This window comes from Ictidomys tridecemlineatus, chromosome 4 (genome assembly GCF_052094955.1).
Source record: "Ictidomys tridecemlineatus isolate mIctTri1 chromosome 4, mIctTri1.hap1, whole genome shotgun sequence".
Classification (NCBI taxonomy): Eukaryota; Metazoa; Chordata; class Mammalia; order Rodentia; family Sciuridae; genus Ictidomys; species Ictidomys tridecemlineatus.
This window is the reverse complement of record NC_135480.1, coordinates 79571180-79588772: the sequence shown is the minus strand read 5'-3', so window position 1 is coordinate 79588772 and position 17593 is coordinate 79571180. Positions and strand designations below refer to the sequence as shown.

Sequence of the window (17593 nt, the reverse complement as noted above, 5' to 3'; positions counted from 1 at the left end):
CTCATTGCCTACTGAGAAAATCCCACATTTCCCACTGTGATATTTAAGGCACCTACTCATTCTTCAAGTCTTATCTCCCTCATTTCTTACATCTATCAAAGTCTGTCCAAAAAGTATTGCAATAAGTACTGTTTCCTGGATGCCTCTGACATCATGCCTTTCATTAAATTGTTCTCAACATCTGGAATGTCATTTTTCTCCATTCATGTACTTCCCAATTATGGCTTTTCTCCAATATCAAATTTAACTGAGATGAATTCAGATAAAACTCCATTTCAAGTATCTGGAATAGTACTTGAGACATAATAATCCCCCACTCCAAATACTTGCTAATGTTGTTATCGTGATGATAATAAATAATGCCTTCTACCTCCATGAAGTCCTTACCATTTCCAAAAAAAGACCTTCTTTTTCTTTTGTATTTCCTTTGCACTTTGTTTCTCTCCTGTTCAGGTAATTGTCAGGTTCTGCTTTTCTTTACAATTATTTTTGTACAAGACTTATCTTTCTTGGTGAAATACAGTTTTGTTGGTGAGCTCTATCTTGGTCAGGAATGATATCACACTCAAACCCAGCAGATGCACAACAAATTTTTAGTCCTTTAAATTGAGTTCCAAGTGATTTATGAAAGCTGTGACCCAGCCAGAACCAGATGTTCAGGGGCATTTCCTGCCTTCTTGCCCAGCATGTTTTATCTCACAGGTGAGCAGGAGAGAAGCCTGACTTAGAGACCTTTAAATTAAAAGTACATTTATGTGGCAAGAAGATTTCCAGTTAGAGCCAGGGCAAAGGAGACATTAACATTTGTTGAGTACATACTGTCTACCACGATGTTGTGGTCTATTTGCCCTTGGAACAGCTGGGTAGCATGGGGTCCTTTTGACCTATCTCATATTCTTTGCTCCCACTGTTTGCTTAATGTAACATTTATGTCTGATATTTGCTTAGTGCACTCTCTAGTCGTTTCTGGGCATTGTAAAGAGGAAACTGTTCACAGAGTGGCATCACCAGACACTTAAATTTTCCTTTGAGTATTCATGATGAGGAGTTGTGCAGGGCAGAATTTGTGACGGATATGTTAGCAGTGCCCTTTGAAACATATAATGTACCACTCTAGGAGTCATAATGTCTGAAAAATTTGCTGTTATTGTCAGCCAAGTGACTGTTCAAGTAGTTTTAAAAGGAGGATGGGTTTCAAAGAATTTGGGGCCTTCCTTAAGTATATATTCCTTAAGAAGAGATTAGGGATTTGGCCCAAGACATTATGTCCTTGTGAACAACACCAGAAATTTAGATTTGCTTCACTTGGATAAGGGACAATGGTGGCTCTCTGACACATGCTCCATGTTGGATATTAGCTAGTGCTATGAGAAGGGTGGTTGCATTACTTATAGAGCAATGGAGGACATTAAAACTGTCCCAGGCAAACTGGGCCCTTAGTTATCAGCATAGATCACCCATTGGGAATGGAATTTGTGACAGCCCCTTATTTTAACTCCAAATCAAGTGCCAAAGGTAAAAGTGTGAATCTGGAAAATAAGTACTAAGACACTGTAAATATGCTATATTCATATGAGATATCTAACAAATCTATAGGATTAATTCAATAAATCCTGCGATACAATGAGATGAGCATTCTAATGTGAGAATGGGGCTTCTCAGTTAAAGGAGCAAGCTGTGCTTTGGGTCTGCTGAGAAAAGTTAGGTCTTCCTTGTAAGTGCTGCCCTGTGACAATGAATAGGTATGGATTCATCAGACAATGAACAATTGTGTGTTATTATGACTACAAACAAAATTGACAGAACAGCACCACATAAATAGAGCATAACCTGACTGGTTACTAGTCTGGCCTTAAGTGAAACAGGTTGGTGACATTTTCTTTTTAAATGGTACCCATTCTAAAGGCTTCTTTCCAAGTCTCAAAAACTTCAAACAGCATGAGCTGGAATATGACTCTCTAGCTGGAACTTCTTCCTGAATGGAAGCTTTCCAACTTCTGCACCACTTCTTTTTATTACCAAAAAACAGGCTGTATGTTGGTGTTTATATTCTCTAATCAGGTCCACCAGGATCTTCATCTCTTAGGCAGATTCAGTAATGAGGCAATATTCTATTCCTTTCAAAGTGGCTGATATTCTCCACAGTGTTATTAAGTTGTGAGCAAGCTCCTCAGATCACCACAGACAGTGTTTCAGATAGCAAGAGTGCCAGGTTTCCTCATGCTTAACATGGGTCTCAAGTGACCTACTTGCCGTAAATCTTTCACACACTCCCTTTGAACTCTGATAAAAGAGAACTACACAAAAGTCGACAGGTACAGCCTATCAAATTAAATCCCAAGCCAGTCCTTGATGTTAAAAAGCCCCAAATAAGAGAGGACTTACCACGTTAAATTTACATGTGAGGATCATGAGTTCTTAGTGTCTAGAGAAAACCCAGTCTTTTGTATTCAGCAGGACAACAGTTTCACCGGAAGAGAACACAAGTAAAATAATTTTCTTGTAGGTTAATATTTAACCAATACATAATGCTTAAAGTAGAAAAAGGGAAGGCACTTTTTCTCTTGAGTCTTTGGAAGCACACTGGAATTTATTAAAATATGAGCTTTTAAAGCCTTTTGCCATTTATGTTAAATACCACAAGGAATAAATAGCATGTGTGCTTTTAAATAACAAGTTTGTGCTTTTCAGCACTTGTCATAAGTCATTCTTTCTCTTTCCCTTCAAAGAGCAATATTTTCAGAGGACAATGTTTAATATGTTAGTAGTGACATTTACGTCAGAGTTAAGCCCCAAGAGCGAATGGAGCTCAGTGACCTTATTTCACAGTGATCTTCCTGATCTTCCATTAGTTATATGAGAATCATAGAAAAAAATGAACAATACTGCATTGACTAAATCATGCACCCAATAGCAGTTGGTAGTGTGGTTGACATTCACCTGCCAACTCAGAAGCTCAATACCTCGAGTGGCCTGAGGCAGGATGATGAAGGGCACATGTTCTAGAGTTGCAAGTGGACTTGCTTTTTAGTTATGAGACTTCAGACAAGTTGCTTAGTCTTGTCTAATCCTCATTTCTCCCTGCCTGGTAGGAGAGAAGCCTGACTTAGAGACCTTTAAATTAAAAGTACATTTATGTGGCAAGAGAATTTGCAGTTAGAGCCAGTGAAACTGTGTTTCACTGAAGTATAACTGAAAATAAAAACTGAATCTGTTTACAGTGCACAGTAAGATATTTTAATATGTGTGTACATTGTGAAAAGTTTACTATAATCAAGCTAAATTACCTGCCACTTTGCATTGTTATCTGTGTTCATTTTGTGAACATTTAAGATCCACTTTCAAGTACATATCATTTTACTCAGCTTTTTCATTGCCATGACCAAAACACCTCATAACAACATGGAGAAGGAAAAGTTTATTTTGGCTCATGGTTTCAGAGGTCTTAGTCCACTGATGGTCAGCTCCATAGTCCTGGACCTATGAAGGCAGTACACCATGGCGGAAGGGCATGGCAGAAGAAAGCAGCTCAGAATGCATCACTTCGAAGCAGAGAGAGCTACGCTTACCAGGCGCAAAACATAAATTCCAAAGGTACATCCTCCCAATGACCTACTTTTTCCAGCCATACCTTACCTGCCTATAATTACTGCCTAGCTAATCCATTCAAATGAATTAATCCATTGATGAGGTCACAAGTCTCATAATTCAATCATTTCATCTCTGAATGTTCTTGTATTATCTCACACATGAGATTTTGGAGGGATATCTCGTATGTAAATTATGACAACAACAGGGTATGATTAACTATAGTAATCATACTACACATTAGAACCCAGTCATCATGCATAGTTGAAATTTTGTAACATTAGACTGACATTTCATCATTTCCTCCACCTCCAGCTTCTGGAAACCATCACTCAAGTGTTTGTGAATCCAACTGTTTTAGATTCCAAGTTAATGAGATCACACAGCATTTGTATTTCCCTGCCTTGCTTTTTTCACTTAGCCTAATAACCTGATATCATTTCATCATTTTGTAGCTGATTATTTTGACTTATTTGTCAGTTCACAGAGCTCCATTTCTTTAGAGTAGCTACTGGTGATTTATTTTATTCCTTTGGTGATGTTATGTTCCCTGGTTAATCACGATTCTGTGATTTTTGTTTTGGTGTCTGCACATTTGCAGGAGTTAAGTCTTTCGTTCTTTTTTCCTCCCAGTATTGAGGATCAAACCTAGAGGCAATTTACCACTGAGCTATATTCCCATCCCCTTTTTTATTTATGTTTTTTAATTTTCAGCAGGGTTTTGCCAAATTTCTGAGGCTTGCCTCAAACTTTCAATCCTTTTGCCCCAGCTTCCTGAGTTGCTGGGATCATAGACACACACCACCACATCCAAATCTTTTAGTCTTTATAGATTAACTTCAGCAGAGAAAGTCCTTTACCAGTCAGCCCATCCAGAGGTTTTAAGTGGAAGGGTCTGTAGTTAGGCTTGCTGCTGGAGTTCTCAGGTAGACTGATATTGTGCCTAGGCCTGTGGGTGGGTGGGTCTATAGACTGGAACCATAAAGTGGAGAGACCTGGAGTCTTTATCTGCAGGCAATGACCTAAAGTCTGGCTCCACAGGGGCCATGCTGGTGCTGAGTGGGTCTTTAGCACTGGAAGTAGGACTGGAGCCTGGGTTATGGAACAGCCTGGTACTGGTACTCACTAAATTGTGCCTAGTGCTGGTGTCCGACGCAAAGTTGGGTGTTTACCTCATTCTACTTCCTCCACACAGTGAGGATCTCTCCCTATGCTGTGCTGGTAAGTTTGGGAGAGTGGAGGTATAAATAATGTGAAATTGTTTTTCCTACCTTCTTCAATGCATCTTTTCTTATTTTTTTGTGCTCCAGCTAGGGGCTATAATGTCTCTCCTGGATCCATTTGCTCTTATGAAGATATTTTTGTGCATGGATAGTCATTAAGTTGATGTTTCTGGAAAGGGATGAGCACCGGAAAGTCCTATGCTGCTGTCTTGCTGATGTCATGCAAATAGATCCAAGCTTCAGGTTTTTCAATTAAAAAATAGAGCAGTATAACACCTAACATATACAGTTGTTGTGCCAGATAAAAGAAGTAATGCTGAAAAGCACTTAGCACAGGGTCTAGCTTAGTAAAACTTAGTTATGATTATTTATAACTATTTATATAGAATTTTATAAAATTATTTTTATAGAATTATCTAAACTATTGTGATTATTTTTTATCTTAAAGATATGACTGATGGGAAGAAGAAGTGGAAAGCAAGAACCTAGTTAAAGGATTAAACTGAACTAAACTAACCTCACTCTCATGACTTTATCCTTTGCTTTTAACTTTTTTCCCTTCATCACTACCAAATGATAAAACAATGGAATCTCTACAGAAAAAAATTCCAGAATGAATTACAATCTGGTGGCCCAGCCCTAGGCTAGTGTATCTTTAGTAGGGCCCTCCCAGGACTAGTCAGTTGGAAGGTAGAAGGAGGGAGAAGAGAGGAGATTGGAGATTCAGAAGATTCGGTTCACAATTTAACAACCTGAAAAAAGGAGGCAGAGACTGGAGATGATGGATGGATAGGGGAAAGAACACAGCACATGAGAAGAAACCCTTGCTTGGCACCTATATACCACTATCCAGAATGTTTAATTTGGAAGGTAAGAGGCCTAGGTGTTTGGCCAAAATCAAGATAATGAGTACTTCAGTAACTACTGTCCTCCTATCTATACAAATAGGCATCTCCAACACAGTTATTGAGATGATAATGAAAGCTCACAGGATTTCAAATTTTGAGAACATTCTGTTGCCTGAATGAATGTTTTTAGAGACTATAGTAGAGAGGAAAACAGGTATTTAGAAATCTGTTAAAATCTTGACTCTATTATTTGATTTTGAGTAAACTACATTAACTTCACTTAGTATTATTTTCTTTTATAAAATAGAGATAATACTTGAAGTTTTTTTTTAAGAGAAACAATAAGATCATGTATGTACATTTCTGTAAAGTTCACTAGGAAATAGGTGGCACACACACAAAGAAAACTGTAAATAAAAGGATGTTGAGTGAAGGAGCTATTTATAATGGTTTGGGCAGGTGCAATGGACTGATGCCCCCACCCCCATTTATATGCTGAAGCCCTGCCACAGTGTGACAGTATTGGAAAGTGGGACCTTCAGAAGGTGATTTGGTCATGAATTTGACATCCTCATGAATGAAATTAGTGACCTTATAGTAAGGACTACAGAGAGCTGTCTTGCCCTCTTTCCACTGACTGAGATACAATGAGGAGTTGGCAGTCTGTAAGCTGCAAAAGGGCCCTCATCAGACATGGAGTCTCCTGGAACCTCATCATGATCTCAGATTTGCAGGCTTCAGAGTGGTGGGAAATAAATTTCACTTGTTTATAAGCCATCCATACTCTGTTACTTGTTTTGGAAGACCAAATTGACTAAGGTTTTTAGGAAATTCAACAGGGATGACATATATCTTAGGAAGGCAATGGGGAGGAAAAGTGTTATTTATCTTTAGGTCTGGAAAGACAATAGGAAGGGGAGGGCACCTGAAAAATGCTGTAGCCATGAGATCCAACCAATCTGTAGTACTCTGTTAGCAGGGTCAGGTGAATAACTCCCACTCATTTTACATCTGCTCCCTGATCTCCTTCCATTGCCCATTCTACCTCCAATGGGCAAACCTAATGAACTTCAGGGAGCCCACTGCGGCAATCTATTCAGGAGAGCCTTCTAGGGCACTGAGAGATAGATAGAGAGAGAGAGAGAGAGAGAGAGAGAGAGAGAGAGAGAGAGAGAGAGAGAGAGAGATAGAGAGAGAGAGAGAGAGAGAGAGAGAGAGGGAGAGAGAAAGAGAGAGAGAGAGAGGGAGAGGGAGAGGGAGAGAGAAAGAGAGAGAGAGAGAGGGAGAGGGAGAGGGAGAGGGAGAGGGAGAGGGAGAGAGAGGAAAAGTGAACCTGGAGGGGGTCACAGAGGATGATTGAAGCAGCTTACAGGTAACTAGTGTCAGGTAACCAGTGTGTGTCAGGTAACTAGTAGATAGTAGTTATAATTATTATAATAAGAAAATAATACACACACCAGACTTTGAATTCTAGCTTCACCTTTTGGGGGATGGACAGGAGATGATTCAAGAGTGTTATAGTTTAGATGTGGTATCCCCCTGAAAAGCTCTCATGTAAGACAATGCAAGAAAATTTGGAGGAGAAATGATTAGGCTACAGCTTGAACCTAATCAGTAAATTAATTCCTGATGGGATTAACTGAGTGTTAACTGGAGGCAGGTGGGTGTGGGTAGAGGAAGTGGTTCACTGGGGGTGTGGGTATGAGGTATATATTTTGAATCTGGAGAGTGGAGACCTTTCTTTCTGCATTCTGATCATGATGTGAGCTGCTTCCCTCTGCCACACTCTTCTCTGGTGATGTTCCGCCTTACCTTGAGCTCCAAGGATTGGAGCCAGCCTCCTATAGACTAAGATCTCTGAAACTGGGAGACCTTAAATAAACTTTTCCTTCTCTACAATTGTGCTTGTTGGAACATTTAGTCACAGCAGCGAAAAAGCTGTCTAAAATAAAGAGCTTTTCAGAATTGTTCAAAGCTTTATAAATACAAACTTTTTGAACACTTCAGAAATACATTTCAGTCTGCTGCTTGTCCAGAGGATTTTCCCAATAACGTTGCCTTATGTGCTCAGTTTTACAGGATGCAATTACAAGTTTAATACCATTGCTGCAAGATTATGTGAAGAGATCCTAACTGAGGTAGATCTGAGGGAAATGCAAATCTAACTGTTAACTAGTTCTTCAGCTTGGATTTCCTTTTTCTCTAGAGCATCTTACTGTTTTAGGGAATCCTCCTTAGATCAATTAGTGAAATGACTAGAATTTTAATTAAATTCTTTAAAAAATTTTTACATTGTATGGAAAACTTACCTTTTCCCAACTCAAGAAAAAAATGACTTATAATTTTTTCTTGATGACAAAATTTTACATATAAACAATTTAAAAGCAAGAAGTAGTAATAGTTAGGCAGATTAGTATTGTATTAAACCTATTTCTTATGGATCAGTAGTCTTTAATTAGAAGGTTCCCTTTGATTTTTAACTATAAAGTTTCAAAAGACTTTTCAGAAAATTCACTTTATTCACTGTTTTGCTCAGTCACTAAAAATTTAGAATCTGAAATTGCTATGACCCTTAGCACAAAAGATGATTGGCATTAAAAACAAAGAATCTGGAAACAACTACAGAGTAGGAAACTGTATGAGTTTAAATAATAAACTTCATGTTATAGATGACTTTCTTAGATACTTATCCAAATGAAAATTACTAATTGGCTGAGATTGTTGATTTTTGTTTTGCAGATTTAGTGTTTATTTTATTATTCACTTAGCTTAAAGAATCACATAATATTTATAATGAAAAAAACAAGTGCTTGTACTCTATTATCCTACAATTTCTTTATTTAAGAGGCAACCACTTTGAACTTTGCAGTAGATTTATTTTGTATTTACCTCCATACTTTTAAATAATAGTCATTATTAACTTTCATGTTTATTTACCACCATTTTTTTTACAATTTTGAAAAGTGAAAATTTAGCTTTTTTATATCAGCCTTCATGAAGAATATTTCTTTCCACCTCACTTATATTTTCAAAGAGAGTTGTAATACATTCTCCATTAAATTCATATCTTGTTTGATTATGATTTGTATGTATTATACTCTATGAGAGAAATAATGTACTGTATTTTTGTTTGTTTGACAAATATTTTGTGAACTGGAGTTGCCTCCCCACCCCCCCACCCCATCTTCTTGGCTTTCTTCATATTTGTGGCAAAGTCTTTTCACACTCTTCAAAAACTCGGAAAAATAAAGGTCTTTTCAATTTTATACACTCTTAAGATTATGAATCAGTTTCTTTTGTCCCTGTAGGTATCCCTTCCTTGTGCCTTCTGTCTTCCTGCCCCAATTTGGACTAGTTGCTCTCTACATCTGCTGCACAAATGCCACTTCCTTTTGGCATATACTTAGGATTTTCTCTCTGCTGTGTTGAATTCCTGGTTTTCTGGGTCTCATGTCTTCTCTTTTCTAGGTTTATTTCTTAATTTTGGTGGAACATTCCTCCGGTGAATTCTAAAAAGAGTACATGGAATGTACATATCAAGTTTTTATATGTTTTAAGATGTGTTTATTTTACTCTTACACTTGATAGTTTGGTTAAGTGCAGAATGCTAAGTTGGATGTGTTTTCCTTCAGAAGCTGAAATGCAATGCTCAATTATATCCAGCTTTTGATGCTGCTGATGAATAGTCACATGTGATTCCAGCTGAATGTGACCCCCCACTTCCCCATCATCTTTTACTTATTTACTTTTTCAACTGGGGAAAATTTTTAGGACTTTCCTATTATTTTCAGAACTTGAAAAGTTTTGTGCTAGTACATCATGGCTTAGGTCAGTTTTCACTTGTTGTATTGGGTATTCAATCGATTCTTCAAATCAGGAAACCCATGCCTTTCAATTTTGAGAAATTCTGTTGTACCATCACTTTCATTTTTTTCTTCTCTTTTTGAATTAAGACACTGATCTGCTGAGTGACTAATTTAATTTTTAAATTTTTTCTCTTTTTTTGTTTTTTTTTCACTTTAGATTCCTTAATTATCCCCTTTTCTATAGCATTGTATTCTTAATTTATAGCTGCAACATTTTCCCAACTATCCTAATAAATTTTTTTTGTATTATGAAAATGATAAGTCCTGTGGCTTATATTCAAAATTATATAATTACATAAACTGAATATAGAGATAAATCTGGATTTATTACAGAGATTACATTTACTCTTTCTCAGAGTACTGCAGCCAGGCATTTTGTAGATACAACATATTTAAAAGAAAAAATCTATTGGAGAGGGCTTGGCTCAGTGTAAAGATCTATCTGCATCATTTCTCTTTTTCTCTAGGCACTTAGTTTTCAGGATTTTTTTTCCATCTGCTAAATTAGCCACAATTAGTTAAATAAAACAAAGCTATTGGTAATAAAAGAAAGGTTATAAGTAACAATCACCCTAACAAAAGGCATTCCAAAAGAGCAGTTTGGGTCAACATGTTTCCTTGGCACATTAACAGAACAGCAAAGTTACTGAAGCAGATGTTAATTAGAAGATGGTGAGTCTCTATTTCCATTGAAAATATAAGAGAGTAAAAAAGCCTTGAGATAGAATATGAGTAATATTTTAGAGGCTGGGATTGTGGCTCAGCGGTAGAGCGCTTGCCTTGCATGCGTGAGGCCCTGGGTTCGATCCTCAGCACCACATAAAAATAAATAAATAAGTAAATAAAGTGAAGATATTTAAAAAACCTTCTATTTAAAAAAAGAAAATGAGCAATATTTTGTATAGAGGAGAATCAAAGTGGATGCCTAGCATTTGGTCTGCTCAGTCTCTCTTCTCCACACTGTCATCTAGGTGGTTCCATCAGGACATACCATAACATATGACTTTGTCCACCCCTCAGACCAGGAATGGGAATCTGATCCAACATGACTCTATCACAATTCTTCCTTGGGAAATTTAAAAATTGTAACTGAGAAAAAGAGATCAGTACCTTTCTGAACATCTAAGCTATAAAATACAGACATTGAGAGCTTTTAGGAAACATTTCTTACCAGATGAGCCTGAGAAGAGGAGGATCTGCAGTCAAAACCTGCACAGATGCATAAGCATATGCACAGAGAACAGCAATCACTGGAGAATGAGACATAGTCTCAGAGGCATCAGGATCAGTTGTTTCTAAGCCCGGACTCATCTCTGCCCTGGGGAATCTCATCATTCTCATTAAATTTCCTTTTTGACTTAGGCTAGTTTGACCTCTCCATTGGAATAATAATAAAAAATCCCTAATATGTTCCATTTATTTGATACTTTCTATCAATCATGCAAATTCTTTATATACTTTTTCGCATTATCACAACAATATGCAAAGTTGGTAATATTAAGGATGAGAAAACTTTATATAGTAGAGATCCAATTACTGCATAATAGACAACTCTATCAAGATGTTCTACAAATGTCTCAAATCAATATGTTCATACAGAACCATTTCTTCATCTGTAAAATGGGACAGGGTATTCCCACTGCCTGAAATACTCTTTATACACATGCTGTGCTAACTCCTTCTCATCTTGAGATGTCACTTAGATGAATGTCCTCTGAGATGGCTGTCTTGCCACCCAAGATGATGTTTCCCTAGTAGCACCCTGTTATTTTCCTCATCAAAATTACATAATTACAAAATACAATTCAGTATTTTATTTCTTTTCTTTTGTATACTTCTGCACTGCATTATGAGTTCTAAGACAGATGAACATAATACTATTATTCATTAGAGCTTCTAAATCTAGTACAGTGCCTGGAATAGAGAATATGCTCCATTATTTGATTGAATAAATTAAATGCTCCTACAATGCTTCCTTTTTCTGAGGCTATGCTCAATAATTTCAACATCAATTTTTGAGAAACTAATATGTGTAGGGAACTGTTCTAGGTCCTACTGAGACAAAGACAAATGCAATATAGCCTCTAGCCTGCAGCAGCTCACAGTATGGCATAAGGCCCAGACAGGAAAATTATTACAACACAAGAAAGTGTTATAACAGAAATATGAACAAAGTGCCAAGGTTGCAAAGAAGGAACTAATTAAGATGATCTAGGAAGTTAAAGTCAGGAAAAGAAAGAAGGGAACTGCCAGGGTTAAAACAGTTTCTTTGTAATATCTCTATTCTGAAACAGCTTTACCTTTTACTACAACATTTCTTCCCCACTCTCCATGCCCATATACATGCTAATCTACCCAAAATTTTTTTAGTGTATCTAAGTAAGAACAGAGAGGAGCTACTATAACCATGATGGGCTAGAATTATCAGAAACGCTAGGGTTCCTTTCTAGCGTTTGGGACATAATGGCTTAAGGGACAAAAACAGTTTTAGGGAAATTACCCTTAATTATTTGGGTTACTGAAATTGTATGTCTTTGATTTCATATAGATTAAAGCAGTAACAATCTTACATTTTTAACTGTAACAGTAATAGTACTTGATAAAGTGTAACCAATCAGTGTGTTCATGATTGTATAGTAGTCCTCCCTTACCTGTGATTTTTGCTTTCTGGGGTTCAATTTTGTCCTGGTCAAATGTAGTCTGAAAAGAAAATTCAAAAGAATGGGGGATTCACAAGTTTTAAATTACATGCCATTTTCTGAGTATCTTGTTGAAATCCCACTCCTTCCTATCTGGGAGAAGAATTAGCCCTATGTCTAGTGTAAGCACACTGTACATACTACCTGCACATTAGTCACTTAGTAGCCACCTTGGTCATCAGATCTACTATTGTAGTATCATAATACTTGTGTTTACTTTAAACAGCCCTCAGGTAGTAGCCTAATGCTTTGTCACAATGCCTAGGTCATTCACCTCACATCACCTCATCCTGTTGGCACTGTATCATCTCACATTATCACAAGAAGAAAGGTGAGACAGTACAAGAAGACATTGGGTAGGGAGAGAGGAAAAAGTATATTCACAAAATTTTTATTAGGATATGTTATAATGGTCTTATATTAGTTACTGGTGATAATCTCTTACTATATATATCTCATTTATAAATTAAACTTTGTCTTAGGTATGTATGTGTAAGAAAAGAACAGTATACATAGGATTCAGTACATTCTGAGTTTCAGGCATCCACTGAGGTTCTTAAACATAATCCCTTCAGATGAAGGGGACTATTGCACCCTCTTTTAAGTTATAAGACCTAGAGTAGAAGTCATAGTAAATATGTTCTCAAATAATGATGCCTGAAAAATATAGTTCTTCGTACTTCATTTATATGCATATCACTGTAAAAAAACACTGAGCCTGGCTGCCTGCCCCAATCCAGACCTCTTTAAAGAAGTCCAGGCTATGGTACAGTCAGGCCAGATCTGCTTTCCCCAGTGCTGAGATTAGGGAACAATAGCTTTTGATTCCTTTTTTAGAAAATGTATTTATTTATTCTAATTAGGTATATATGACAGCAGAATACATTTTGATCCATTGTTCACAATTGCAGCACAACTTTTGATTTCTCTGGTTGTACACAATGTAGCATCCAACCATATGTGCAGTCATACATGTATTTCGATCCCTTTTAACAGGCAATTGATAATGTCCCTCTTTGAGAGTCTTAAGTGTTCTCATTACAATAGATGGTTAATGGAAAATTACCTGCAGACAATCACTTCTGATATCTACCTTCTTTCTTGCAGATTTCTAATTAAGTGATCCACCCAACAGGCCTGCAGGACTATGCTTCAGGATAGTTTTCTTCTTTTTCTGTCTCTCCTATATCTTTGATATTGTTTAGGAATGCTTCAGATAACATCTCCCTTTGCCAATGCACGTGTGTGCCTGCTTGGTGTTGACTTCAAGTAAAAAAAAAAAAAAGGGTTTTGACGAAGCAGCATTATCAACAGTTATTTAGTGAAAGCTTACACTGCATGTAGTAGGAGGAAAGAAATAGATATAATGTAACTATGTACCTTTTAAATCTGGTTTAAATACTTAACACATTCACCACATCAGTAATCCTAGAAATCAGATGCCTGCCCCAGCCCCACTAAAACATACACACAAGTTCTATTGAATGAAAGGGACAAACAAAAGTCTTCTCTGGTTTCCTGACTTTAAATAACTGTGTGATAAAAAAAAGCAATTTCAGAATTAAATATTTTCCTTTCAAATCAAAAGCATGCTTCATTTATTGATTCAACAAATATTTACTGGTGAATAAAAGGCCAGTTTTGCATGTTGGTTGAGAGTCCCAGATATAGGGGCAAAATTCTATCTCTATCATTTATTACTTATTGTCTTTGGATGAATTACTTATGTCTGTGTGCCTTATATGTTTCCCTCATCTGTAAAATGGATATAAACATTAGGATTTCTCAAAGGGTGGTCACAGAATTAAATAAGAATATGTGAAAATAGAAGGAAGATAAGTGGAGTGGGAGAAAGGGATTGAAAGGGTGGGAGGGGGGAATGGAAAAAGGGAGTAACTGCAGAATAAAATTGACCTAATTTTGCTATGTGCCTATATGCATATACTACAGTGAATTTCACCTTTATGTATATCTATAAAGCACCAATTAAAAAAAAAACACATCAAAAGAAGAAATACCAGTAGAACAGAGGAAGAGGAACAGGGCCAGGCGTGGGAGGGAAAGAGGAAGTACTTGGGAATGAAATGAAGCAAATTAAATTCCGTGTGTGTAATTCTGTCCAAACAAACCTCACTATTATGTATAACTACAATTAATTCATAAAATTAAAAAAACTGAATATATTTGTATAATAAAAAGCATAGTGTCTACTTTTGGTTAAAGCAACCTCTCCAGGATTTATATGAATCAAGAAATAAAAAAGAAGGTATTTTCCATTTTTGAATAGTTACTTTTCATTTTAAGATTTCGTTGTGCTAAAATTTGGCTTGTGTTTACATAAAGAATGTATATATAAAGTTTTAAGAATTTTAGATACCATATTAGAATAATTAACCTTAATTTTCTTTCAGCACCATGGTTAACGTCAAATATATTGAAGGGTATTGAGACATTCTTAATGTGAAAAAGTGACTAAATTAAATTCTACTTGAGTGTATATCCTATATCTCTAAATAGGAGCATTGTAAAACGGATAGTCAAAGAGTAGTCCAAAATGGATTGAGGACTAATATCGTTGTAGTCTTCTAGGTGATTTTAACAGAATGTTAAGAACTTGCAAACTGCTTGGTGCCCCATATTTAAGTGGTCAAAATATCCCCAGGAGCTACAGGCCTGGGTCTCTTCAAATTCTAAGAATCCAATCCCATCCTTTTTATATCCAAAATGTGTGTCCTTGAAGGATATCCAGCGGTTCTCCAAGCGGAAGCCCCAGACAGACTGGGTTCCAGTCATCCTTCTTCTGCCCCTCCCGCCCCTCCCTGGCAGCACCCGCCCAGCGTAGAGGGGGCCGCTGCGCTCTGCATCCAGCAGGGCCCAGCCGCGCCACTGCGCATGCTCCTCGCGCGTGGGTGGGGTGCTCCAGGGGAGGAGGCGGGAGGCAGGCGCCAGGCGTGGGTCCCGCGGGGCTGGGCGTCTGGGCCTGACGCCGGTCACGCCGCGGCGGGAGAGCGGGCAACCAGGCGTCGTCGTCCTGGAGACCCGGGAGAGATGGAAGCGGCGACGCCGGCGGCGGCCGAAGCGGCTGGGCGCGAAGAGCTAGGTGGGTGTTGCGTGTGGGCAGAGGCTGGCGGAGGTGGGCGCGGGGCCGCGCGTCAGCTGGTTGCGCCCGGCTTCCCAGGCCGGTGCTCGGCTCCGCGCCCGCTGCCGTGGGCATCCGGGTTCGAGTTGTTTTTTACCAGACAGCGACATTCGTGGGCCAGCGTGGGACGGTCGTGTGTGTGTGTGTGTGAACGCTCTTGAGTTGCGGGCCTGGCACGGGTTTGAATTTAAAATCCAGCAAAGCAAACCTTCCCAGCACGTTTGGGATGACTGGTTACTGACTGACCCCAGGGTCAACACCCTCCCAGGGACCGGTTGTATGACCAGAAAGCTTGGTCAGGAGAATAGCCATGGTCTGCAAAGGGCGTGTGTGTGTGTGTGTGTGTGTGTGTGTGTGTGTGTGTGTGTGTGTGTGTGTTTGAAGGGCAGAGGAGGTGCTCTGTGTGTACACGTCAAAGGCAGGCTGGAGCCTGCGCTGTGACTCGCCTGGTTTTTCCCAATGATGCTTTAAGGAAGTGGTCATTGTTCTTCCTTTCAAACGCAGCAGCAGTCCTTATGGAGTCTTCATGTGGATTCTTATTTTACCCTGTGCTGCTCCAGGAGTTCAAACTGGAGTTGCTTACTAAAATGAACTGAAGAGACCTGTGGCTGTCAGCAGGCAAAGTTTGTTTACCTGCTTTCCTCTGGCCTGTTCTCTTCTGGGCGCTGGGAATGATTGTTGGCAAAAGAAAACAAAAGTAGGGATGGGGTGGTAAAATGATTGTCCTTCCGGTTATATTTAATTTATTTTGGGATATTTCTAATTCCATGCTGAATTATTAAATGTAATCTTCAAGGAACATGTTGAATTAAAAGTACTTTAAGTAACCAATAGGCTGATGTTCCTGTCATGTGCAGAACACTTTGCGGTTGATTTCTTTCAAGTCACAATAATGGCAGAAACAATAAACTTAACATTTTATTCAGTCTTCTGTGTACAAGCAGTGTGCTAAGTGCTTTACTTATGTTATTGTCTTCTTTACTCCTCATAATTTCCTGAAGCAAGCTTTATTATTATTCCCCTTTGGTAGATATTGTGATTTTTAGCTCATTAATGGCAGTACCCAGATATGATTCAGGTTTAACTTCATTAATAACTTTAGTGAAGATGTGAAAAAAAATGGGCATTCTTATGTATAGTTGGTAGGAGCCAAATAGTATTTTTAAAAAATATTTTTTAGATGTATAGACCTTTATTTTATTCATTTACTTGTGGTGCTGAGAATCAAACCCAGTGCCCAACACATGCTAGGCAAGCACTCTACCACTGAGCCACAGCCTCAGTCCCCGGAATAGTATATTTATTCTTAAAATTTTATATATCTTTTCTCCCAGCAACTTTACTTGTATAAAGTCTGGGCACTGTGACACATATGACACAAATTGCCTCAGCAATTTAGGAGGCTGAGGCAGAAGGGTTGCAAGTTCAAGGCTAACCTCAGCAACTTAACAATACCCTGTCCCAAAATAAAAAGTATTAGGGATGTAGCCCAGTGGTAAAAAAACCTCTGGTTTCAATCCTCAGTACCAAAAAAAAAAAAAAAGTGTATGTATACGTACACACATATTTATATTTATGATATATCAAGAGAATTTATTACAGTATTTGAAATAGAGAAAAGCTGGTAATTAAAATCCAGTGAAAGGAAATTAGTTGGGTAAATTGTGATTTAACCATATGATCATCTACTGCCTAGCCATTAAAAGTGATGAGGAAAAAATTTTCACCATATACATGTTTATTAACTGAAAAAAGGTTTCAAATTACTTCAGTTATTTTTTAAAGTCATATGTATTCATTGATTCAATATACTCATTGAATTTCTCCTGGGCATTTGGAATACATTGTGAATAAAACAGATCAAGATTTTTGCACTCATGGAGTTTGTATTTAGTAAGGAGAAGCAAGCAATAAACAGCAAAAATAATAATCAGTTAATTACATAGGATTGTAGGTGAAAAGTGTTATGGGAAAAACGAGCTGGGTAAGGGATATCAGGAGTGGGGGGTGAGGACTGGGCAGTTTATAGTGACACAACCTGATTCCAATTTTAAAAGAATTGCGCTGGTTGCTGTGTGAATAATTGACTATAAGGGGATGAAAGTAAAAATAGATTATTTCAGTAATTCAGAAACCACATATGCATGTCCTTCAAAGCAGCAGTTGCAGTGGAGAGAAAGGGTTAGACTTTGGTTGCTTGAAAGTAGAAGCAGCATGGTTTCCTAATAGG

At 37.9% G+C, this 17593-nt stretch overlaps 1 protein-coding gene across 3 annotated transcripts in view; it reads left to right on the top strand.

The window, feature by feature from the left end:
- Slc36a4 (solute carrier family 36 member 4) overlaps positions 1-17593 on the top strand; it is a 101305-nt gene that overhangs the window by 37222 nt on the left and 46490 nt on the right. For 2 of the 3 annotated variants that reach the window (XM_078046862.1, XM_078046864.1), the window contains exon 1: positions 15013-15324. The exons of the other annotated variant lie outside the window; for it this stretch is intronic. In XM_078046862.1, coding sequence (XP_077902988.1) covers positions 15117-15324 — 208 coding nt within the window. In that variant the 5' untranslated portion in view covers positions 15013-15116. Of the gene's footprint in view, positions 1-15012; positions 15325-17593 lie in introns of those variants that run through there. 3 annotated transcript variants of the gene reach the window in all.